The sequence below is a fragment of the Antechinus flavipes genome, chromosome 4 (assembly GCF_016432865.1).
Source record: "Antechinus flavipes isolate AdamAnt ecotype Samford, QLD, Australia chromosome 4, AdamAnt_v2, whole genome shotgun sequence".
Classification (NCBI taxonomy): domain Eukaryota; kingdom Metazoa; phylum Chordata; class Mammalia; order Dasyuromorphia; family Dasyuridae; genus Antechinus; species Antechinus flavipes.
In genome coordinates this window covers 195,177,408-195,202,736 of record NC_067401.1, presented here as the reverse complement: position 1 = coordinate 195,202,736, position 25,329 = coordinate 195,177,408, and the positions used below count along the sequence as shown (strand labels likewise).

The following is a 25,329-nucleotide window of genomic DNA, read 5'->3' as shown; positions in this document are numbered from 1 at the left end:
GCAAACAACTCTATCCCTTTGTCTTTATGGGGCCAGAAGAGGGATGCTATGGGCGAGCAAGAAATCACCACCACCATTTTTCCAGTGGTTTCACAGAAGAGCCCCGATAATGGTGGTAACAGGTCAGTCCAGGATCTGGGATGTTTGTGGGGTTTTTGGCTTCACATCTACCACATCCCAGCAACACAGCAACCAAGATGGATGGATGGACTCTTCCCCAGAGGAACTAAAGTTGAGGCTATCAAAGAGCTTCGGTGAGCATGTTTACAGAAAGTCATCATATAAATAGCTCCCTCATTCTTCTCTCACTCTCAGCTTACCACACACGTATACAGGCAGTCACACACACACACACACACACACACACACACACACACACACACACACATATTCACACACACACCCTTCCACCATGGAGAATCTTTGCAACAAGAGGCACTTGAATGATTTTGGAGAGTTCCCATGAAAAGGCCTTTCGCTCACAGTGACATGCGATCAATAGAACAGAGGCCAGGTTTTCAGGACTCCATCTCTTCTTGGTCGAGTGGCGGTGGCACAAAGCTAATAACTTCATCATAGGTCAGGCCTAGAAGGAAGGAAAATAATGGTGGCAGTAACGTGAGTTTTTACAAAGTCTCTTCTTCACAAGCTAGTGAGATACGTGAACACCATCATACTCATTCTATGACAAGCTAAGGTTATGTAATTAAAGATACTGCCCACTGCCAGAGGGTCATAGAATGAGTCCTTAGAGGTCATATAGTCCAATCTCAACACAAATAATCAATCTCACTATATGGTAACCATTAAACCTATAAATGTTTAGAATTTGCTTTGTCTGATTAGAAATCCAGTATCCCCTTTCAGGTGCCACACTGCCCTTTCTCTTAAGGTACCCACTATTTCTCTCTGGTTGGAAATATCACAATGATTTTAGCCCAAATTATTATAAGCACAAATAGAATCTCATGAAAGCAGACCCAGCTCCAGTCAACTTTAATGCAGGGCTATTTTAGGTGTTTATCAGCAAAATATTGATTATTCACTTTTTAAGTTCAATTTAGGTCCAGTGAAGAAAAAAATTGGATTTTGTAGTCAGATGTTAAATTCTAGCCCTGGAACTGTTATTAGTACTAAATAGTTATGTAGTTTTGAGTAGGACATAACTTCTCTGTGTCTGTTTTTTTCTGTAAAATGGTTATGAGTCCACTTGCCCTATCTCATCAGGTTGTTTTTGAGAGGATAAAAGTAGATAATAAATTTAAAACAACATAGAAAACTCAAAAGAAGTACTTCAAAGGACTACAGAGATCATTGACTAGATCAGAAAGATCTTATTTTGTAAAAGGAAAACCCTTATTCTGAAGTAGAGATTGTAAGTGTGTAAAACAAAAGTTTTGAACTCAGTGTTCTCAAAGGCACCTTTCAATTTAAAAATTTTATGATTCTAAATTGTTTTACAAACTATTCCCAATGATTAACCTGCAAAGGCCTTATCTACTGACCTGTAAAAGATCAGAATTAGATTAGCTCTTTCAGGTTGCTTCCTTCCAGTTCTGACATTCTGTGTTTTATGGCTATTACCTTCTAGTAGTTCTTTCTCCTTCTGCTCCAGTTACAGATTCCCCAGTAAAGATGTGTTTATTCATGGTAAATACCCTCAGAGGAAAACTCAAAAGCTTAAATATCCTACTACAAAACTCACTTTTCCATTCATCTATCAGGAGATCCCTGCTTTCAAAGGACTGGTCATAGGGGTCTGCAACTGGTTCATCATCAGGATCATGGTACTGAGCAAAGTAGCCATGGGCAAGGGCTTGAGCTGCTGTAATTCTCTTATCCGAGTCCAATACAAGCATCTTCTCCAGCAGATCGACAGCTGTCAACAATAAAAGTTAGATTAAGAAAAGAGAGAGAAAAAGTTTAATATGGAAAAACTAACATTGTGCCTAAAGTAAAACCCCCAGTTCTTTCTTATGCATATAAAAATGTCCAAATACTCTAGGTACTTGTCAGTCAAACTGCTTAACTCTCTACTCTCTGAACAAGCACCATCTTTCTTAATGGCTCCCTGCCCTTCCTCAGACTATACTTCAGAGGCTGTAAAGTTCATTCCTGTCCATTCCTGTCCTGTAACTCAAATGCTATCTCTTTTAGGAAGCCTTCTTCAATCCCCTCATACCTCACAGAGCATAATACTTTATTTTCAATCAATCAAATATATAATAGTAAAACATTTATTAATATCTTCTAAATGCTAGGCACTATGCTAAGCTCTAAGGATACAAAGACAAAGATGCCCTCAAAGAGCAATTTTGTGTCTGCTCAACTTACTCTCACGCTTATTTCAGTTGCATTTAATGATCAAGAACAAATGCCTTCTTCTCTCTCTTCCTTTTTCCCCCTTCCATTTAACAATAAGCTCCGCAAAGTTTTACAAATGATATAGGTTTATAAATACACAAGCATATCATCAAATGAAAAAGTTTGGTTGAGGAGCACGACTAGATGTTTGGAGGGAAAAATAATACTTGCTTTCAAAATTCAATTATTGATACTTAACCCAATGGATTGGCACCAATAAATACATTTGCAAAGTTCATCTTCGGCATCTGGGTCAAAGACTGAATATAATTTCTTGCCTGTAAAAATAAGGATTTTGAAAATTAATTTATTCATTATTTATTATAAAAGCTTCTCAGATACTAATACTGTAAGAAAAAAACCTTTTACAAGTTGTGCTATTTATATGGCATATTTTCTTAGGGTTCTTCAATATTGGTAACTATATACCAATTCCTTCAGTCAGGAATATCGCTGAGTATATTGCTTTTGTTTCATAGTTTTAGATACCAACTAGAAAGAAATGCTAATCAATATGGTCTATTTTCATTTGACTAGTTAGGAATAGGTGTTTATGTCTACATGGTAAACCAAAGAGCTGTAAGAAGTAAAGGTTGCTTAGAACAGCTAAAATTTAAATGAATTGGAATTCCTAGATTAATAGTTCAGTTCTCATTAATAATTAGTTTATGGTGGTATTCTCATTGGGAGCTCAGTCTGACTAAAAGAAAAAGAAAAAAAAAAAAAAAGAAGAGTATAATATTAGCCTGGCAACAAAAAAATAAATATAAATACAATTTACTACTTTGCTAAATTCAAATACATTTTGATATAACACTCCTTAATGAAGGCAGTAATAATTATTAGCTATATTTAGTGTTTATTACATTAAAGTTTATTTTAAATTTCAAAATTGTTTGATTTTCAAAATTTACTTCATATCCATGAACTTGGCTTAGCAAACACTTATATGTATGAATAACTAGACAAAATATCTTAAAAATAAACAATTGGCCTTGAAATTAATCATATAAATCTAAATAAAGTATGATTTATGGATATGAAAATTAGTTTCTCTGTTGAAGATACTGGTAAAGTTTGGTCTCTATCTACAGCCATCTCAAAATGCATATGTACAGAAACAATCTCATGTGTATGCATGGAAACTCTGATAACCACATAGCTGTTAAGTTTTCTATTTATATATTACTCAGATAGGTAGGGTGCCATATGCCAGGAACAGTATAGTTCCAAGATAAAGCTATAATGATTTGAGAAGCATTGTCCTAGTCAAGATTGATATTAAATTAAAATTAATATCAAATTGTACTGAAGCATTTAATCGTAAAATCTTGCTCTTTTTATACATTCCCTAAGACTTTTGGGATACCTATGTATCAGCTTCCAAGTATAAATATGGGTTGTAATTAGCTGTGTTATGAATTCTATGTGTATATATATGAGAGAGAGAGAGAGAGAGAGAGAGAAAGGAAAGGAGGTAGGAAGAGAGAGGGAGGGAGGAGTGGGGAAAGAGTTTAAAAAAAAAAGCACATTATTCTCCTTTAGGTAACTATGTCTCCATATGAAGTTTATTTGGTAACAAGATACTTGAAACAGATTTTTGAAAACCAAATTTATAAACCCAAATGTTTAAAAGCAATGTTATATTTTCTGGCTACCTTAAAAGTTTTATTTTAATTATAGAGGCTCAGATCACATTTTAATTTCAAATGCTAATATCCTGCTAAAGCAAACGGAGTAATTATCTTAGTAGCCACTCCAAGGCACATGCAAGCATTCAGTTATGTTAAAAAGTGTGTCTGTGGCCTCGTGAATGACACACCCCTGGTATAATCTGTTTGGTCTCACCTCATGACTGGGCATCCTGTTAATGAGATAGGCAGGGGGTGTCCCCGTCAGGCGCATGATCTGCTGAAGCTGGTTAATATCTTAGATGCCTGGTCAAGGGCTTTGTTAAACACATAGTGCAAAAATAATTTTCAACTTTGGTTAAAAAAAAAAAAAGACAAAAATTGACCACCCTTCCCCATCCTGACTCAAAGATGCATATATAAAACACCACTTCTGTGAATGGAACAGTGTTATCAAGCAAGCATTGCTCAATTAGCCAATGACTGCCCACGTAGTGAGGAAAAAATTATTTTCTTGAGCTTTTGCTCCTCTTTAACACCAAACATTTTTGGACCCTGGGCACAAATATTTTCTCTTGATCCAGGATACCTGCCATAGAAATTTCTTTTTTTTTTGGCTAATTGTGATTCAAATGTTCTTACCCCCCCAGGATGATGGTGGATAAAAATTAATTTGAAGACTTGACTATGCTTTGTATGGTATAAAATATCCACCAAATCCAGGAGTGGATCTGACCATTCAGGAAGTAGCCAGATTTTTGTGGCACAAATGTTGGTGGGTCTCCAAGGCATTTTCCCTCCAAATGCAAGAAACAGATAGGTGGGTAAAGCAATGAGGCCAAAGCAATGCAAGGTCAGGGAGATATCAGCAAAAACATTAACACACAAGTGCACGTCTGCACACACACACACACACACACGCGCTCGCACGCACATACACACACACACAGAGTCAGTGCAAGTGGGGAAATTAGAAAGAAGTAATGGTAAAGCAAAAATAGAAACCTCATGCTGCAGTGATGTACCAAGGCATGTGCCAAAAAGGCTCCCCTACCCACAGTGACCTCATCCTCACCCTCTACTCTCCCAACTCTCTTACAAGCCCCTATCAAGTGAAAAAGTATTCAAACACCAAAATGCTACGTGAAGAATGTTCTTTCAAATACCATGCAGTTAAAAACATCTTGTTAAGGAATAGTCAAACATATCAGCTCATCCATGCATCTATCAATGCACCTCCCCAATTATTCTGTCAATGACTGAGAATGTCTTTACAGACTATATGAGGAACTTTTACTCCGATAAGTATTGAAGACTGGAAGTTCAATCACCAATTACTTCCAGGAGACTTTCCCTTATTTTTTATACAATAGATAGATACTCAAAACATAATTGTTGAACTAAATTCATGTTTTTGTTCACTTCCTTCACAATTATTCATTTAACTTACCCCTTATCCTGAATCTACCATTCTTGATCACTGACTGATCTTGGATTGTCAAAAGCTTTGCATCCTAACACTACTGTCCAAACTGGATTTCTGTCCAAACTGGCATTTCTTCCTATCTAGACAAAGGTTTCTTAAAATTTTTTCCACCTGTGACCCCCTTTTGTCCAAGAAATTTTTACATTACCCTGGATATACAGAATCAACTATTCACTGATAATAAGTTATAATTTCATGACCCCCCACATCCAATTATTAGATCCCACGTAGGGTCACGAACCACAATGTAAGAGTCTAGGTCTAGATTCTTTAGATCTGGGATCTAGAGAAATAATGACTCTACATTTAACTGAGTGGAATAAGAGAGTATATCTGGGAGTTCTGTGTGTCTCTGGTCTCACTTCTCCATAGATTCCTATAGATTTTAAGATAACAGTTTCACTACCAAAAGAGCCCTGTCCTTTGCCAAATGTCATGAAACTTACCCCCTTTTCCAGATAACATCTACACTTTCCTCAATCCTCCTCTCACTGTCTTAATCTATGAATACAGCTAATGCCTCTAAATGTCTAGTATAATGCTGAGATCTTTTTTGCTTTTTGGGGAGTTAGAAAGCTGGTGGTCTTTTCTACATGCTTTAAAGAATGCATGACTTTGTTCCATTTATAACATACCACTACCTATAGAATATTAGCTGAAAATACTTTTCTTTCTTCCTTTACTCAGTATAATTTCATACTTTAGGTTTTCCTCTCATTTATTCACTACTTTAAATAAAACTGCTATAATAAAAATCTACAGTCTCATCCTATTTTATAAGCAAGAATGATGCTAATCATCTTTATCATCCTCAGAATGTATAAATTTTGAGGATCCTTTACAACCTCCATCCCACTCACATTGATGAATTCACAGGTATCTATATGAATACTAGCTTATAGCTTTTCTTTTTAATTAAAGCACAGATTTATAAGATATTTGGGTTGTATTTAAGGGGTGCAAATTTTGTGGCCAGAGGACAAAATAAAGGTGACTAATACAGGGTTTCTAACTTATGATTTTAATCTTAGCACCATTCTCCAACCAATTAAGCTACTTAATTGCAACATTTCTATGAGCTCATCTGTTTCTGAGTACTCTTGTTTGTTATTTCTTGCTAAAGCCTAATAATTTCCTCAATTCATTCCAAAGTAGCTTCTGCATTTTCTGGAACAAAAGGAAATGCTTTTAGAATCAACTCTATAGTTAGTTAACTTTTCAGAATATGCTTTTCCAATATGCATTATGGTTGAAATCTTGACATCTGATCTCTACTCCTACTTCTGCTAAGTGACTCAATGTATAAGTTGGGCAAACAAGTCTTTTGCTTCCTCACACCTTAAGAAAAACAACTTAGAGTCAACAACAAATCTCTATATCCCTCAAAGATATGCTGTGGAAATTCGGGATTTTAATGTTTTGAAATAATTTAAATGGAGGTCCCAGATATGAACAAAGATTACTTTGTCAGATACAAAAATAACATTTCAACTCACCTGCTTATTACTTTAGCTGCCAAGCAGGCTTCCCATTAGGAAGCAGGAACCAAGGCAGCCAGAAATGTTGAATAATTAGCCAGAGAAGCACAGGAAAGATGGTAAAGACCTGGAGCTCAGCACTAGTGCTTCCCTCTCCCCTTTTCTACAAAGCTGTAGGGACAATGACCATAGGTTGATTATGGTTCAGAGAGAGGTGAGCAATAACTGTGTCACCTTCTCTGTTTTTCTGTGGCATCAGATGATGTTTAGAAGCAAGATGAGCAACGGAAAGAAAAGTCAATGTCATAGTCCCCTAGCTATTTCTCTCCACCAGTTCATCACTAAGATACAGAAAAGGCATTATTCAGTGGCTAGACTATTTGTGTTTAATATCCATTGCTCCTTTCCCAGTTTTTGTCAGTTTTCAATTACTTCTTCCATAAATAAATAAGGGGGCTGTATAATCTCCAAGGTTACTTATAGCTCGGATGTTCCCTATAAGTGGTTTGGAATATAGAGATGGAGAAATATCCCATAAAAATACAGTATATCCTCCTTTTTGAAAAAAGAGATGTATTTTGGATGTGTGGTATGACTTAAAGAGCAAGTCTACGATAATCCTAACTACACATGTTCTATTCCTTCAATGAAGAAGCAATTTAGAAAATATATATCCTATGCTTTAAAAACAAACATCTGCCAAAGAGGAATTGCAGCATGGGATCATATGAAAGTTCTCAGAAGGCTCACATAAAGGGCATGTGATTTTGAAGCTTTTGTGTACAATTTGTAAATAATGAAATTTTCCATTTATTTCTTGAAACAAACTGAAATCTTAAATCCTGTCAAAGGGAGAATAGATAGTGCAGCATTGGAGACTCACAAAATCCAAGAATTGACTAGAGACAGAGACTGGAAAAAGAAAGAGTAAGGGAGAGACACATTTCTATAGCAACATCTCAGAAGTGTTGATAAATCCACAAAAGGCATATAGGTAACTGATAGACACACCTAGGGTACAGTACAGACTAAGCTGAAAGATTCATGAAAGGCAAAGCATAGACTCAGATTGGATTCCCAAGAGGGCAAACATTGACAATCAAAGCATCAACTCACAGACTCTGAAGAGATTTTCTTCAAAAGCTCAGCCCCTGGGGTTCCAACGAGTCTTAAAATGAGCTTCAACTGATCAATATCTAATGGTGGACTATAAAGGAAAATGCTGGGACAAAATCAAAATGAAACACAAACCAAAATAAAAGCAAAATGGAAAATTCCACTATCAGGCTTCTATAAGATGATCAGTTAGAACATGCACTTCCTTTACAAAAGATTCAAAATGCCACAACATGCACACTCAGATTACATTCATTATTATACACTGGCTATAACTTTACAAATTATTTGTCAAGGAAATTAAACTGTATTAACTTTTAGCTATGATGGTCATCTGTAAGAACTCAAACTCATTACTCCTTCAAGAGAGTCTCAATCTACGTGCACAAGCAGTCTCTAGCTCTTCACCCTTTACCAAAGCATTAGTAGTTGTCTAAGCTAAGAGTACTAATTACTGAGCACTGCACAAACATTGGAGGCAGGCCTCTGCTAGTGGCACATCAGTTTTATCTGTGAACATGCCCGGAAAACATGGACTAAAATGTTTGTAGAGTGATGATATCAAGACCACTAAGATCATAAGGCCCAATCTAAATTATATCTTCTGGAAAGAGGACAACAAAGGACAATAAATATTAACAGCCAGTAGAGGGCACTTCCCCTCTACATGCTCCTCCTAGGTACACTAAAAAAAAAACTTGGTCACATTTCATTAAGTCTAAAGAGGCAGAATTCTTGGCAAAATTCATATTCATAAACCTTAAGATTAAAAAAAAAAAACATTCACCTCCTAGCAGTCAATACTTCCTACTATAGTCTCCAACCACACCAAATTAATCTGGATTGGCTAGAACACTTAATATGGATTTAGCTTATCAGCTTTGTATATAAAAGAAAATGAAAAAGGGAGCAGAAAAATATCTTGTAAAATTACTCTCTTGATAAAAATATAAATATCTCAGCTTGAATTAAAATAAATATTCCAAATTTAGTCTCACATATCATTAGATTTTTGTTGCTGCTGTTCAGTTCTTTCAGTTGTGTCCAGCTCTTCGTGAGCCATTTGGGATTTTCTTGGCAAAAATACTAGAGTAGTGCATCATTTTCTTCTCCAGCTCTTCCCACAGATGATGAAAGTGAGGTAAACAGGGTTAAGTGATATGTCAGGGTCACTGACTCAGGTCTTTCTGGCTCCAGACCTAGTGTTCTATCCACTGAGCCACCTAGCTGCCCTATCAGAGAAAGTAAAATTTTTATGATAAAGAAATAACTATACTTCTTACCTGTTGCTGGAACTTGGTTTTTTCATAAACACTATATAAGTATTGAGCATTTAATTGACGTCTATACAAATAACTATTGACAGAACAAAGTACAAGTAGTAACAAGGTACAATGAACATTTCAGTAGCTAGATCTCTGAACAGGATTTGGGGTGCTGGTAAAAGAATAATCAATGTCAATATCCAAACTTAATTTAATTAATTAATGGTAATATACACTGATAAATGGTAATATACACTGGAATGTGTATTTCAATGTGATCTCCATGGTCCTCTTTGAGAAGAACAACCATCCATTTTCCTGAGTAAAGCTGCCCATTGGGGATCCAACTAGAACCAGTCAGCTGGACAACACAGCTCCTTCTTTCTTTCCTTCCTTCTTTTCTTTCTTCATTTGTGGTTGCTCTGCCCAAAGGAATGTCATTTTTTTTTAAACACTGAAATTCCCCAAGATATCTTAGGATTTACTGGCTAGATTTCTTTTTTAAGAACTATGCCTTAAACTCAAATCACTCTGGTTCTCACTAACAGTATGTGGATAATTTTAATTTTAATTTTAAGAAATCACTGCTTTGTGTATGTCTTTAGAAATAAGATTACTGCCATCTGGTCTCAAGTTTTTTCCTACCATAGATTAATAATGAGCCAAAGTCCAAAGGAAGAGAATTCTCAGTGAAAACAATCTGTATTCTATGAAATGCTCGGCAAATCAGTATGTATTCACTGAGATCCAATACTTTTTAAGATTAAAATTTTTAAGGCTTAGTTACAGAATGCCAACCAATCTTTACAAAAACCTCCAGGTTTAGGCGCTAAGTGTAAATGAGAAAGCATACTTCTTCAGGAAAGGAAGGGGCACAAGTACATCTTACTTTTAGTAAAAACAGACAGGGCACAAAGATGGCACAGTGGATATAACGTGAAAATAAAGGCACCAGAAGTGATAATATGAAATAGATTTATAAAAGAACATTACTGATGTTCAATAAAATACTATTGATTCAATTCACAGCATAAAGCAATTATAACAGAAACATCTACTACAGGTTACAAAGGCTTGTGATTTTGATTAATTTATGTGAAATTGCTCATGGACTTAATCAACCTGATTAAAGCAAAGCAGAATTAGGTGATTAAGCAATTTGCTTTTGGGGGGATCTGGTTTTTATAACTCAGAGGGAAGAGGAATAAAGACAGGATCTAGAGAGTGACAAGGATATGTACTGAGATGTTGAGACTATTTTAAAGATAGTCTGGAAAAACTGAGTTCCCATCAAAGTTGTCTCAAAGACAGTCTCAGAGGTTGAAGATAGAGTGGGCAGATTATTGTGGACTCTAATTTCACATTATTCTATGCAAACAGAACAGTTTGGGAGAACTGACCTGATTATGATTTGATAATAGGAACAGGATGAGCTTGTTTTAGCAATTCTGAGAATAAATTGGTTTAGGGTTCACATAAGATACAGCACTGGCCCTGAATAAGGAAGACCTGAATTCAAATCTGGCCTCAGACACTTACTTATTTACTTCTAATAAATAATTTTTTTTTTTTAAAGAAAAGGAAAAAAAAGAATGAAAAGCAGTTAGTCAGGAATGCACAATGTTTGTTGTGTCATGCATTTTCTTTAGCAATTTGATTAAACCAATGGATCTCTTTTCAGAATAATGCTTTTAAAAATATAATAAAATACAATAAAGGAAATCCATCTTTGTGTCATCAAAATATTTTTAAAAATTCAGATATTCCAGATTACGAGCTTCTGAGAGATACCAACAAAACAGATAAATCAGGTCATGATTACTTGCATTATTAAAGAATCTGCTACATTATTCTCTTCATTTAATATATGAATCAATTTATAAAAATGTCAGTTTGTATGTATTTTACAGAATCACTACTATTTTATATGCAAACAGTTCAGGAACTGGGAGACCTAAGTTTCAGTTCCAATATTGCTCCCAACTAGTTACTGGATTAACCATGGGCAAATCACTTTAACTTTTGCCCTATAAGGGAGATGGAAATCGTTTATGGGTGGAAGGGAAAGGCTGGCAATTGTTTTCATATGATCTAAGATGTCCACCTTGAAATTCTATGACATCTGTTTATATAGCTGACAATTTAAAATTTTAGCTCAATTATGAAAGAAAACTAAGTTTTCCAAAAAAAAAAAAAAAAAAAGAGGTTTAATAATGTACTTATGAAAATGATCCCCAGAAATATTGCTGGATTTAGATAATATATTCATTGAAATCAATGTACAAAATCTGTGTTGTGAGAACTAAGGATTTGTAACAAGAACTTTTGAATTTCTATTCTCTAATAGAGGGAAGCAGAACAAATGTTCTACTTTAAAATCACTTGTGAAAGTGAGAGGAAGAGAGGTGTTTTTTAAAAATTAGATTACAAAATAGGTCTTCATATGAGACATATACGAGATTAGCTACTTTTTAGTACAACTAATGATATAATTAGGCTTTTCTATGCAGGATCACATGGGCGTGAGAAACCCCAAAATGAAGCTACACTCTGAGGTATAATAAAGTGGTGGAGATAGATTTCAGTTGTACTGAAAAGTAGCTTTCTCTTCTGCAAAATGAAGAGTTTAAACTGGATGATGTGTAAAATGATCATTTAGCTCTAAATCCTAGGAGCCTATGATGACTGGCATTTTTATATCGCCCAATTCTGGTATTTTAAAGGGAATGGCAAATCTTGTGTTAGTTAAGGAGTTCAAGGCTTTCTGAGTGGTCAAATGACTACTTCAAGCAATGCAGATATAGACTTGGTCAATGCTTTGTTTTTTTTTTTCCTTTCTCTATAGGGTGAATCACCCTCAAGTAAACTAATACTTAATAGAATGTTTTAAAATGAAAGAAAACATTTTCCATTCTGTTAAAGAAAATTTCATTGCAGTTTTCTGCAACCCAAATGATTACTGGTAAGCTATTTCAAAACATTCTTAACAATTCATTACAGCTACAACCACTGGAGCACATTAGTATACATCAAATGCTCTTTACTGGCTAATTTCTAAAACTACTGGTTCTTTATATATCCATTTTCTGCAAAATGATTGTTTTGCTATCTGAGGACAATTTAAGCTATAAAAATTCACTTCGCAGCAGTCATCATAAAGATGTGTACCCAAACTATTAAGTCTAACATCTCCCATCACAACAACTTAAGAGAAAAATTATAGATTATGAAACAGCAAATAATGATTTCTAATGTTGTAGTAAGTTTATAGACCAGATTTTTTCCTTGAAAAAAAAAATAATGTTAAAAAGTAATAAAACTTGCTTTTAATTAATTATGTGGGTATCAGTAGTCCATCATTCTGATTTTTAATGACAGGGCAGGGTCACCCCTAGGCAAAATTGTCAATCAGGCCACTGGTGATAATCTCTAGAGTACAACTAATTGTTAACTACTGAAGTATCAAAGAATGCTGCAACAATAAAATAACAATACATTATACTTACATATAAATTACAACAGTCCCAGGTAAGGTTCCAACTTTTTAATAACTGTCGAAGACCCTATAATAAACTAACCCCCTCTTACTTCTCCAACTTTACCCAACATCATTTCCCCCACCCACACTTTTACTTCCAAACTGGATCATTTGTCATTTTCCATCTACAAATTCTAGGCTTTTCTGTTGGGGGTGCCTTTGTGGTTCCTTAAATGGTTCCTTATGCTCAAGAAAAGTACAGTACTTAAAACATTTTGCTAAATTGAAAGACAAGTGATTCTCAGTAGGATAGTTATTGGCAAACAGGCTATCATAGCTTCTAGTTAAGCATCTTCTGTAATTTTTCATTGTCTAATAAGGAGAGAACAGAAGAAAGGAGGAGCCTTTGAAGGAAAGAAGGAAAATTAAGAGGATGGAGGAAAATTCACCTAGGAAAGGAAAATAAGACCATGTAAAGGCTGTGCTGACTAACCACCTCAGACAGACAAACCATAATTCTAATGCTTATATAGTAGTTGAGCCAATATCAAAAACATTCTTTCTAGACAGGGCTGTTTTAAAAACTTGGGGCTTTCCCTGGTCATATTTCTGAACTTGTTTCAAGATTACTGGATTGATGGTAAAATAAAATTTAAAAATTCAGTTGTTAGTGTCTTCTAATGACTGACCTTAGTCTCTCTGTAAATAGCAGACCATCTCTAGGTCTTAATGCTTAATGGTAGGCCTTTGCAAAGCCACAGAGAGCAGAGAATTCCAAGCCAACAATATATAATTAGCTCTAAAAAGCAGAGCTCTTTAACACTTATAGAAGATCATACCTATTATTAACAAGAGACTTCCTGGAAGGACAGTGACTCTAAAGGGAGGAAAAAAATGATTCAGGAAAGAAATGAAAACCACCACTTCCAAAATGGATACCATTAGCTAAATATGAGAGAAAGAAAAGAGTATGTTGAATGTAAAAGCACTTTCTAAAAGTTAGCTTTTATGATGAGATATATTTCTTCTTCTTTAAAAAAAAAAAAAAAAAAACACTTTTTATTGACAGAGCCCATGCCAGGATAATTTTTTACAACATTATCCCTTGCACTTACTTCTGTTCCGATTTTTCCCCTCCCTCTCTCTACCCCCTCCCCTAGATGGCAAGCAGTCCTATATCTGTTAAATATGTTGCAGTATATCCTAGATACAATATATGTGTGCAGAACTGAACAGTTCTCTTGTTGCACAGGGAGAACTGGATTCAGAAGGTAAAAATAACCCGGGAAGAAAAACAAAAATGCAAATAGTTTACATTCATTTCCCAGTGTTCTTTCTTTGGGTGTAGCTGCTTCTGTCCATCATTGATCAACTGAAACTGAGTTAGGTCTCTTTGTCAAAGAAATCCACTTCCATCAGAATACATCTTCATACAGTATATTTGTTGAAGTATATAATGATCTCCTGGTTCTGCTCATTTTACTTAGCATCAATTCATGTAAGTCTGATGAGATATATTTCAATAATATAAAGATACGAAAGCCTTTTGTTTTCCAAAGCTTAGACATATTTGCCCAAGTACATATTTAGGGGCAGAAAAGCAATTTTATCAAAGGTAGATAGTAAAAGTTATTGTAATTTGAAGGAAAGAAGAAGAACAGAGAGGGATTAAAAATGGCATACTCATGTTAAATCATGTATTTTAAATCTTTTTCTAGCCAAAATCATATAACTAAAGAACAGTGAGGAAAGGCTGCTGACAAAAGTTTTTTTTTCAGACTTGGCAAGAGATAGAGAAATAGAAGCCAAATTTAATTATACAATAGAAGATTAAAAATGATGATGCTATTTTGTGAATTCATATATGAAGACATACAAATACAGAAAGGGCAACCACACAAGGAAAAATATTATTGCATGGAAAATTAGGGAAAAGTTACACTTGAAGTTGATTACATGATCCAGATATATTTAATTGAAAAATAGATTAGTCAATAGAAATAGCTCTTATGAATTAAAAAAAAAAAAGCCCTATCATTAAGGATTCTTTTAAAGTCTTTTATATCTATCTATAATCAGTTCTCACTTCATCTCTGATAGTGACAGAAAAAAATTCTTAAAAATTCTAAGTATAAGTGTTAACAGGTCTAGCCCAATGTATAGAACAAACAGACATGATAAGAAGGATTCAGAAAGGGGAATTCACCCTCCTCCTGCCTTGAATTTTGATACAAAATTCTCACTATTAGTGATGGGTTTGGAACAAAACAAAGGAGTAGATTAATCTTTAGAAGACTATTAGTTATAAATATATAAGCATGCATATAGATATATTCATACTTTTGTTATTGTTCCAATTCTCCAGGACCCTATTTGGGCTCTTCTTATCAAAGATACTAGAATGGTTTTCCATTTCCTTTTCCAGCTCATTTTACAGATGAGGAAACAGAGGCAAAGAGAGTGAAATGACTTGTCCAGGATCACAAAGCATCTGAGGCTGCATTTAAACTCGGGTCTTCTTGACTTTTGATTTCAGTACTCTACCCACTATGTCAGTTACACCCAGCTCATTTAGTCTAAATCCCTCATTTTCCAGATGGAAAAATGGGATCTAAGTACATATTTGCCAATATGTCTTAAGCAAGAGAAGTAGGATGTGTTTGTGTCAAGAAAAGGAGGCAGTGAGCCAAGAACAGTACCCAGGAAGTGTTTCTGAAGAGAATGATTGAAAGGGCATTAAGTACAAACTCATAGTAAATGGGAAAACAGAAGTCCAAATCTAAGGTGGATCACAGAAAGTCATTGAAGAAAGAGATCATGGATTGACCAGAAAGCTATTAGGAGATAACACCAGAAATTAAATCATCATAAAACTTAAAAAATAAGAGTCAGGAGTAATGTACTTTTGTCAGCAGGTACCTAGTCTTATTCTGGGAAATATGACAGCTTTATTTAGAAGACACAAATAATCTGTTTATTAGAACATTATCTTTTCTACTAAAGAAAGATAGCTCATAAGGATTTCTATAGCTTATGAGAATTATCATTTAAAAGACTATGGGGCAAAATACTCACCAAACAATGTTATAATTTTTAATCTGGTAAAGTTACAGTATTAGGATGTATTCTGAATATATACAGTTACTATAGAGACATATTCCCAATAATAAGTTTAAAAATTGGCATCCTAGTTTCTAGGTCAATCTTACTTAAATTTAACTAGTATATTGCTAGGTTTTTCCCAGGACCTGCTTGGTTATCCTCAAGTGAATGAGCATTGGAGCTTCTGAACCTGTAGGATGACTGGACAGCTCTGGGACAAATGTAACCCTCCACCAAAAACCAATTATGGCATACATAAGCAAATGAAATCTACAGATAATCTCTTATCCTTCGCAACCCCCATTTTGCTCTGTAATTCCATCTTTCAGAGCGACAACTTTGGAACTGAGCAGAATTTTAAACAAATCACCATCTAGTAACATTGCTATTTAATGAAATGGTCAAACGAATCTAGCAGAAAAGGAAGGTTAAGGTTGTTTGGATAAACTTTAAACTATATCCACTAGATGGAAGAAAATAAGCATTTATTAAGTTCCTGCTATGTGCCAGATATCACACTAAACATTTTATAAATACTGTCTCATCTGATCTACATAACAGCCCTGGGAGGTAGATGTTATCAACTGCATTTTACAGTTGAGGAAACTGGGGTAAACAGAGGTTATAAATGACCTGCCCAGGATCACATAGCATTTAGTAAATGTCTGGGGCTGGATTTGAATTTAGGTCTTCTTGTCTCCAGGCTCATTCCACTGTGCCACCTAGTTGCCTTATTGTGACCTGAATCAATAAAAAAATTAGATAATTTTGATAAAGAGAGGCACATGAGAGATAAGTGATCTTATCATTCCTTGATTTTATTAAAAAGAGTCACCCGATGTATCAGTAGAGCAACAAACATAGGCTTACCATTTCAATCAGAGAGGCAAAAACTCCCTAGTTTATCAATGCTTAATTAATATCTGCAATACCCCAGCCTAAGACTATCATGGGGATAGGGTCTTAGAGTATAAACTCTAAACTCATTCAGCTCTGTTGTAGTAAGATAGGTACAATGAGAAACTCAATTTACGAGAATTTTTTTCCCCATCTCATTTTAAAAAGTGACCTATAGCCTTTTTCTTGGCAAAGAAAAACAATAAGAATAGGGATCTCATAAAGTAAATCTAGAATACAAATACAACTGGGAGCCATTCCTGGGGATGGAATACAAGGATATATATTCTCATTTAGGCTGAGAGAAAACAAACAAAACTTCTTAAAGGATACGGTCTGTACCCGGAAACAGTGTCCGTCCAGTCAACAGCTCTGCCATTATGCATCCCACTGACCAAATATCAACTAGGCAAAAACAAATGAGAGAAAAACAAAAATGCACCTAAAAGCATACTTGGCAACTAATGAACTAAACAATTCAAGACTGAACATTTTAAATAACCTCAAGTATCTTAAATATTTGCTACATAGACACATTTAATTTACATGAAAAAATCATATTTATTGGATTATACCAAGATTCCTAAGGTATTATTGTAAACTTGCTCCTTTTATAGATGGTAGAATTTATCAAAATCTATATGTAAGGTGGAAATGATATAATGCTCTTAAAGCATCAAGAAACTTTTAATGGCGGGATGACAGATTCTGCCATTAAAAGGATCTGTCTAAATACTAAAGGGATCTTTTATTTACAAGAAGAAATATTCAAAAGAGATGTTACTTGAAGTTTCAATAAATTAATCTCAAAAGGACAAAACAATAGTTTGAACGATGGTTATGAAAACCAGATTGCTATTATATATAGACCTTCAAAAATTAAGACAGGAAAAAAGGAAGTTTGGAAGTGGCGAGTTGTTTTTTTAAAATACTTCAATAATGCACTAAACAATGAACAACAGGAAATACCTGTTTGGTTGTAATGCATCCAGTTCAGCATGATTTCAGGAGCCCTGTACCACCTAGTGGCCACATAGCCTGTCATTTCATCATCTGTGTGCCGGGCCAGTCCAAAATCTAGGATCTGAAGAAAAGAAGAGCTGGTATTGTCCTGAACTTCTCCAAATGCTCTTTCACAATTTCCCAGGATGGCCTCTTGTCACTTCTGACAATTTATGGTAGGTGTTCCTCAAGTTTATGTCTTTGGCCTTCTCCAGAAACTATTCTTTGGCAATCCAATTTATTTCCATAGCTTTAGCTATGATCTCCACACAAATGACTTCCAAATCCACATCTCCAGCACTGATCTTTGCCATAAGATTCAGAGTCACATCCCCACAGGTCCAAAACCAAACTTAAGATCTTTCTTCCAAAACTATTATTTTTAAATGTAGTTGGCTGTCAGTATCATCACTGTTTAGTCTCAATTGCTTAAAATCTTACTGCTAATCTGCTTGCTATGTCTTTGCATTGCCTATCCCCCATGCCTGGAATGTTCTCTCTGATCTCTACTTTCTTAGCTTTTTCCTCTGGCTTCTTGCAAGAGTTCAGCTCAAATTCTATTTTCTTGGAAGAGGTTTTTCCCCTTTAGTTTACTTTCAATTTACTCTAGGTATACTGGATATACCTATGTCTCCATTCATTAAAATATAATCTTCCTGAGGCCAGGGGCTTCATTCATTCATTCATTCATTCATTCATTCATTTATTTTGCTTTTTCTTAGTGCTTGGTATAGTACCTGGTACATAGTAAGCACTTAGGAAATATTTATTCTTTTCCTTCTCTCACCTTTACATTCAATTATATGCTAAGTCCTACCATTAAAAACAAACAAACAACTAAGTTATTGACAGAAGAGATTATATTATGTGAGAAACCATAAAATATTGGTTATTTGCATTTTGGTAAAAGTAAGTATTATATTTAATAAAACATCAATTTTTTGCACTGAGTCTTCTTCTGAACTCTCTTCTCTTGGTATTCCTCCCATTTCCAAAACCTGCTAAATGATCAAGAAAAAGACATTATACCTCACTGCAAGCCTTGGTTTTCTCAACTCCAAAAGGAGCTAAAATTTATACTACTACTTTACAGGACTGTTAAGGAAAGCATTCTGTACCTTACAGAATTATGTAAACATGAATTATATATTCAATAGTTTTGTTGCTGTCATTTAAAAATACTCAGTATGAATGTTGATCTTTTAATTCTACTTCCTTGTGTTTAATCATTTTGTATCTTCCCATTAAAATTTTTTCAATTTTTATTTTTAAATGACATCACTTCACTACAAAAATATGCTTCAATTTATTCAGTATTTGAATAATTTATTTTAGTACACATTTTTCAATTCTTTGTAAATGCATGTAAAATAGCTAAGAATCAATTCACATCTCACAGATGTCTTCTGCTACCATCTCTGCCTTCCCTCGCCTCAAATAAGAGACTTCTTTCAAAGGCAAGCCCCTCTACTTGAATAAGCGATCCCATTCCATCTTCTCTTTTTCTTCACACCGTCTTCTCTGTCATCTCTACTCTTATCTTCAATTACTTCTTTAATACTTTATGCCCTTTTAAGTACTCATGTGATATAATAAAACTGGTTTCCTTGCTGCTTTTCTTATGAGACTCTCTATCTATTGACTCCATTTTCATTGCTTGTTTCCCCCATGCCTGGAATTATCTTCTTCCCATCTCTACCTACTGGCTCCAAATCAAATTAAAATCCTACCATCCCCCTTTAATTCTAGTGCCTTCCTCCTATTGATTTCCTCCTATTTATCCTGTACATGGCACATTTGTATATAGTTATTTGCATGTTGTCTCCCCCCATTAGATTATGAATAGGAATGTATAAGCATTTGATTTTCTTTGTATTCCCAGTGCTTAGCACAATTGTCTGGAACATAGTAGTTTAACAAATGTTTACTGATTGATCTCCTTCAGCCCAGTTCCAAAGGCTTTTGAAATATGTTGCTTTTCACCTTGACAGTATTTTGATTTGTAAATATTCAACTTTTACATTTAATGGAAAACTGATTTTAGGATCAAAGAAAATAATTTAAAATTTCATTCATATTATAATCCAACATTTTTGGTTATTTCTTGCATGCTGTAAAAAGTTCTGATGATTTATATTGATTTCATTTTGGTGCATGGATTTTTTTGGGCACTATCATTCTAAATTTAAAGGTGTTGAGATGAATTTTGAGTTTCTCCTTGGAGACCTATAAATTTTATTTGGACACTACTTTTTGTTTTTGTAAAAGAAAAAATTCTGGGAAATTCCTGATGACAGTTTCTTAAAGTGTAGTTATCATATGCTTTTCTTGTTTAATATTTTCTGGGAAGTTAACACTCTTGAAATTTCTGCTATTTGATCCATTCTGAAATCTATCACTTGCATCTGCATTGCTTCCAAATTGATTTCAGTGAAATTACTTTATGTGTATTTTGTATTTTGCTATAGTATTTGAATTGCAGTCAGTGATTTTTGACAACTATTTTTTCCCATACTTGTAAAAGACCAGTTCTTTTAATTCCTTTCATGAGTCTCTGGGTACTAATTTTGCTTCTTGTTAGTTCCTCAAGGGTCTCCATTATCTAAAAATGTGATATGTTTAATGCAATTAATTAATATAATCAATGTTGCTCTGGACTTTTTGTTTCACTTCTAATGTTATTTACGATAGTTTTGTAGATTTTTTTTTTTGCACTTGCTCCCCTTCTTTTATTCTAATATATTCGCTATATATTTGAGCTATTCTTTGGTTTTCTCACTTTGTTTCTTTTGAGTTTTAATTTTATTGTGAGAATTTCTACCAAAATGGTTTCATTTCTACTATTATTTTTGAGGGACATCAATAAGAAGTAAAGGACCCCTAATGAGCTCTTCTTTTATCATTTCCCCACAATTCCCTGTCCTATTCATCTTATCTCTGCATTATCTTTTGCATATGTCCCCCTCTTGTCTATATTCCTTCACTAACACCTACCTGGACTAGTTTAATTGCCTTCTAATAGGTATGGGGGAAAAAAATTCAGAGTTCAAAAATCAACAAGTCAGAATTCAGTGGCCTTTAGGTTTTGTTTTGTTTTTACATTATTGTATTCATTATATATTTTATTCACCTGATTTAGTTTGCTTTACTCTATATCAATTTATAGACTTTTCCCCAATTTTCTATGAACTCTGCATATTTTCATTTCTTATGTCATGAATAATATTTCATTCAAATTATATATCAGAATTAAAAAAATATATGTATCAGAATTTCTTAACTGATGGGCATCATTTTCCCCCGGGGTTTTGCAATACCACAAAAAGTGTCATTACAACTATTTTGGTATATTTGGAACCTTTCTTGATATCTTTTTTAAAATTATATTTTATTTTCTCCCAATTGTATGTAAAAACAATTAACATTAATTTTAAAAGTTTTGAGTTCTAAATTCTCTCCCTCCTTTTCTACCTTCCTTTCTCTCTGACATGATAAATGATTTTCTTACTCTATTTCATGTTGCTATTAAATGCTACCATTCTTGTCAATGCAATTAAAAATTCCTTAAAATATTTTCTTTTAAAACAATAACAAAATCTATTTGGCATAATTTTTATTATTAAAGCTTATTAAATTCTGTGATGCTAAAATTTTCTGGAACTAATATTCTTGGGGCCAGCCTTAACTTCTTAGAAAAAAAAAAACAAAAAAGCTAAGCACAGTAATCTATTCTACAAGACATTTTTGCTTTATGGATGAAATATACAGTCACAAGTTAAAGCAAACCATTCTACAATTTTTACCTTACCTTAAGCTCACAGTCTTCATTCACAGCTAAGTTACTAGGTTTCAGGTCCTAGAAATAAACAATGAACAGATTATCTTTATGTTTCAGTAAAAATATCTTGTCCAAATTTATAAATGGGAACCTAGTCACTATTAATCTTTCATTTTTACTGTAACTTATTAGATAGAATAAGATAAACTTCATCTTATAGTCAGTTGCTAGTTCCAGATAGTAATTCAAGATCTACAGAAATGGCACTATGTTCTGATAAAGAACCTGGCTAATCCCTCCACTCCCATTATATTTAATCAAAGGAAATAAGAGTCAGTTAAAATACTTACTCTGTGTATAATATCAGCTGAATGAATATACTATAGGGGAAAAGAAAAAAGATATGTCAACCAAGAAAAATACCTACTCTATGAAAATATAATTATTTTGTACAGTACAAAATATACAGAGTCTATAATTCAGAATTTATTTGCACCACATCTTCTTGAAAATAGAATTGCAATTATTAAATACTGGGCCTAAAAATTGTAATAGAAAATAGTAAATTTCCTATTACAATGTATTAAATATCTCTGGATTCTATAGCCACCTAATTTAGGCATTTTCATGATGTAGACCTTAAAAATTGAAACATGGTTTTAGTTTGGAACTCAACAGGATATCAAAATGTTCCAACTACTAAACTCAAAGGGAATACTGTATCTATTCAATGATCACTGAAATGCACCTCTAAGATAATTCTAATACCGCCTTAAATTTATCACTGGTGCTGAAAACACTACCTTTAAGCCCCGGAGAATCTGGTAGATAAGGAATTGTACATGGTCATCAGTGAGTTTTTGACATTTCACAATATTGTTCAGATCCGCCCCCATGAGATGTGTCACCAGATACCTAGAAATTACAAAGGAGAGTTATACAATATTCAGAATCCCCAAGACTCTGAGGCCTGAATGGTTTTTACTACATTTCACTCAATAAGAAAAAGAACATAAGGTAACCTGATGAAATCTACCATTAATAATTATGTACAATCATCACCACTCTATGCTTACCACTCATGATGGAGTCACTTTTAAAACTGGCTCCATGTAATATTCACTTTTCCAGTTTTCTTCTTGCCTAACCACTCACCAAAAAAAAATAGGGTAGGAAGAAATAGAAGGTTTGTATTGGTGTCAATTTGCTACCAAAGTGTAAGATTTAATTTCTCAAACATAGATATAATAATAAAATAAAAAAGTATCTTATAGTTTTAAATCTATATCTTATTTTTATCTCATGTCACTTAAAAATCCCTAGGCTGCAGAATATAAAATGAAGAAATCATCTTTTTCAGAAATTAAAAAAATATTTTCCTATAATTACATGTAAAAACAATTTCAACATTCTTTTTTTGGTTTGTTTTCAAATTCTCCTTCCCTCTTTTCACTGAACAGGCAAGCAATTTGACTTAATTTATACATGTACAGTAAATATCTTAAAACAAAACTGTTTAAAATTTTCCTTCCTATTTAAAAATAAGCAAAGAGGAACTGTACAATATGGCATTTGCTAGAGAGTACAGATATAAAGATGAGAGACATGTTTACTATCTAAAGAGGAAGTGATCCACAAAGCCACTAAACACTAATTACAGACCTCTCTTAATAGGTGTGGTCCTAGTTATTAATCCTGTCCTTACAATAAAACTATGGAGAGATTATATTCAAGTCCAACAAGTTTACCACACTTAAGACACAATGCTTTGTCTCACTTGAAGCTATATTATTACAGAGATAACACAAAATCCAGAACAGCACTAAAAAAGCTAAATGAAAAATAATTGTATTTTTCAAATATGAGAACATTCAACTCACAGATCAAATAACAATTTGTACTATAATGTATAAAGAAAGGATTTTTGTTATCAAATGAAGTAATTTTGAACTTCTAGAGGTATAAAGCTAAAATGGTAAAAAAAAAAAAAAAAAAAAGAAGGAAGGAAGGAAGGAAGGAAGGAAGGAAGGAAGGAAGGAAGGAACCAACCACAAAACAAAAAACAATTTTTAAAAGTTTTTTTTGGGGGCAGCTAGGTGGCGCAGTGGATAAAGAACCAGCCTTGAAGGCAGGAAGACCTGAGTTCAAATAGGGCCTCAGATATTTACTTCCTAACTGTGTGACCCTGGGCAAGTCACTTAACCCCAAATGCCTTAGCAAAAAAAAAAAAAATTTTTTTTTTAAGTTTTTCATTTTATTTTTATTCATCCAATTTAAAAAAATCTGCTATTTATTTATTTATTGAGAAAAAATTTTTTTGTTTTAGGCTCAAAACTCCCCCTTCGCCCCTCTCTCACGAAGGCAAGTGATTCCCTTTATTTTTAAAAGTCTATACTTTGAAAGATGATTTTCATTAAAAATTGACACTGGATTTGTTTTGTGTTCTTTTCTTAATCCCACATAAGGAGTCTTTTAAGATATTGCAAAACTGAAGAAATAAAAGAATAATATAACTACGAATTTTAATCTCGTTAGGATGGTTCTAAGATTTCATTGTATAAGGAAACTTCTTTTACTGTTTCAGGCTGGCATCTTTACTACATCCCATAGCCTTAAAGAGTTTCCTAAAGCACTGACTGGATCCCTGAGTAGTTCTTTGTTCTCTATGATAACACTATCTTCATTACTTAACAAAAGAGTCAAAGAGTTCACTGCAACAAACATGAAACACAGGTGGTCTGCATAAGAAATAAAATCCACAGATACAGACATAAATGTTTCACCCAATCATGAAGTGACATCTTTTATAGAGGTCCCCCCAGCATTTGATATTTAAAGCTGGAAGGTCATCTTATTAAACTCAAAATAGAAATGGATGCCTGTGGGAATTAGACTAGGTAATGAGGAAATCAAAGTATCACTCTTTGCAGATGATATGATGGTATGCTTAAGAGAACCCTAGAGAATCAACTAAAAAGCTATTAGAAATAATCCACAACTTAAGCAAAGTTGCAGGATACAAAATAAACCCAAGCAAATAATCAGCATTCTTATATATCACTAACAAAATCCAACAGCCAGAGATACAAAGAGAAATTCCATTTAAAGTAACTGCTGATCATATAAAATATTTGGGAATTTATCTGCCAAGGCAAAGTCAGAAACTATATAAGCAAAACTACAAAATACTTTCCACACAAATAAAGTCATAGATCTAAGTAACTGAAAAAATATCAAGTGCTCATAGCTAGGCCGAGCGAATATAATAAAGATGACAATATACCCTAAACTAATCTATATATGTAGTGCTATACCAATCAAACTCCCAAGAAACTATTTTATTGAACTAGAAAAAAAGAACAACAAAATCCATCTGGAAGAACAAAAGGTCAAGAATTTCAAAGGAATTAATAAAGAGAAAAGCAAATGAAGATAGCTTAGCTATACCAGATCTAAAACTATATTATAAAGCAGCGGTCATCAAAACCATTTGGTACTGGCTAAGAAATAGAGAAGTTGACCAGTGGGATAGAACAAAATAGTCAATGACTATAGCAATCTAGTATTTGACAAATCCAAAGGCCCCACCTTTTGGGATAAGAATTCACTATTTGACAAAAACTGCTGGGAAAATTGTAAATTAGTATGACAGAAAGTAGGCACAGACTCATTCCTAACACTATATACCAAGATAAGGTCGAAATGAGTTCATGAGCTAGACATAAACAAAGT

The 25,329-nt window shown here is 33.8% G+C and overlaps 1 protein-coding gene across 2 annotated transcripts in view; it reads right to left on the bottom strand.

Annotated features, from left to right (window-relative positions):
- Positions 1–368: 368 nt before the first annotated feature.
- The window catches only part of MAPK14 (mitogen-activated protein kinase 14), an 87,100-nt gene continuing 62,139 nt past the window's right edge, over positions 369–25,329 (bottom strand). Inside the window, exons 4-12 of one of the 2 annotated variants that reach the window (XM_051996524.1) lie at positions 22,401–22,512; positions 21,948–21,977; positions 21,628–21,675; positions 17,787–17,901; positions 17,151–17,222; positions 4,213–4,292; positions 2,564–2,642; positions 1,706–1,879; positions 369–586 (exon numbers count right to left, since the gene is read on the bottom strand). In XM_051996524.1, coding sequence (XP_051852484.1) covers positions 519–586; positions 1,706–1,879; positions 2,564–2,642; positions 4,213–4,292; positions 17,151–17,222; positions 17,787–17,901; positions 21,628–21,675; positions 21,948–21,977; positions 22,401–22,512 — 778 coding nt within the window. In that variant the 3' untranslated portion in view covers positions 369–518. Of the gene's footprint in view, positions 587–1,705; positions 1,880–2,563; positions 2,643–4,212; positions 4,293–8,075; positions 8,156–17,150; positions 17,223–17,786; positions 17,902–21,627; positions 21,676–21,947; positions 21,978–22,400; positions 22,513–25,329 lie in introns of both variants that reach the window. The other variant, XM_051996523.1, reaches the window with a different exon arrangement.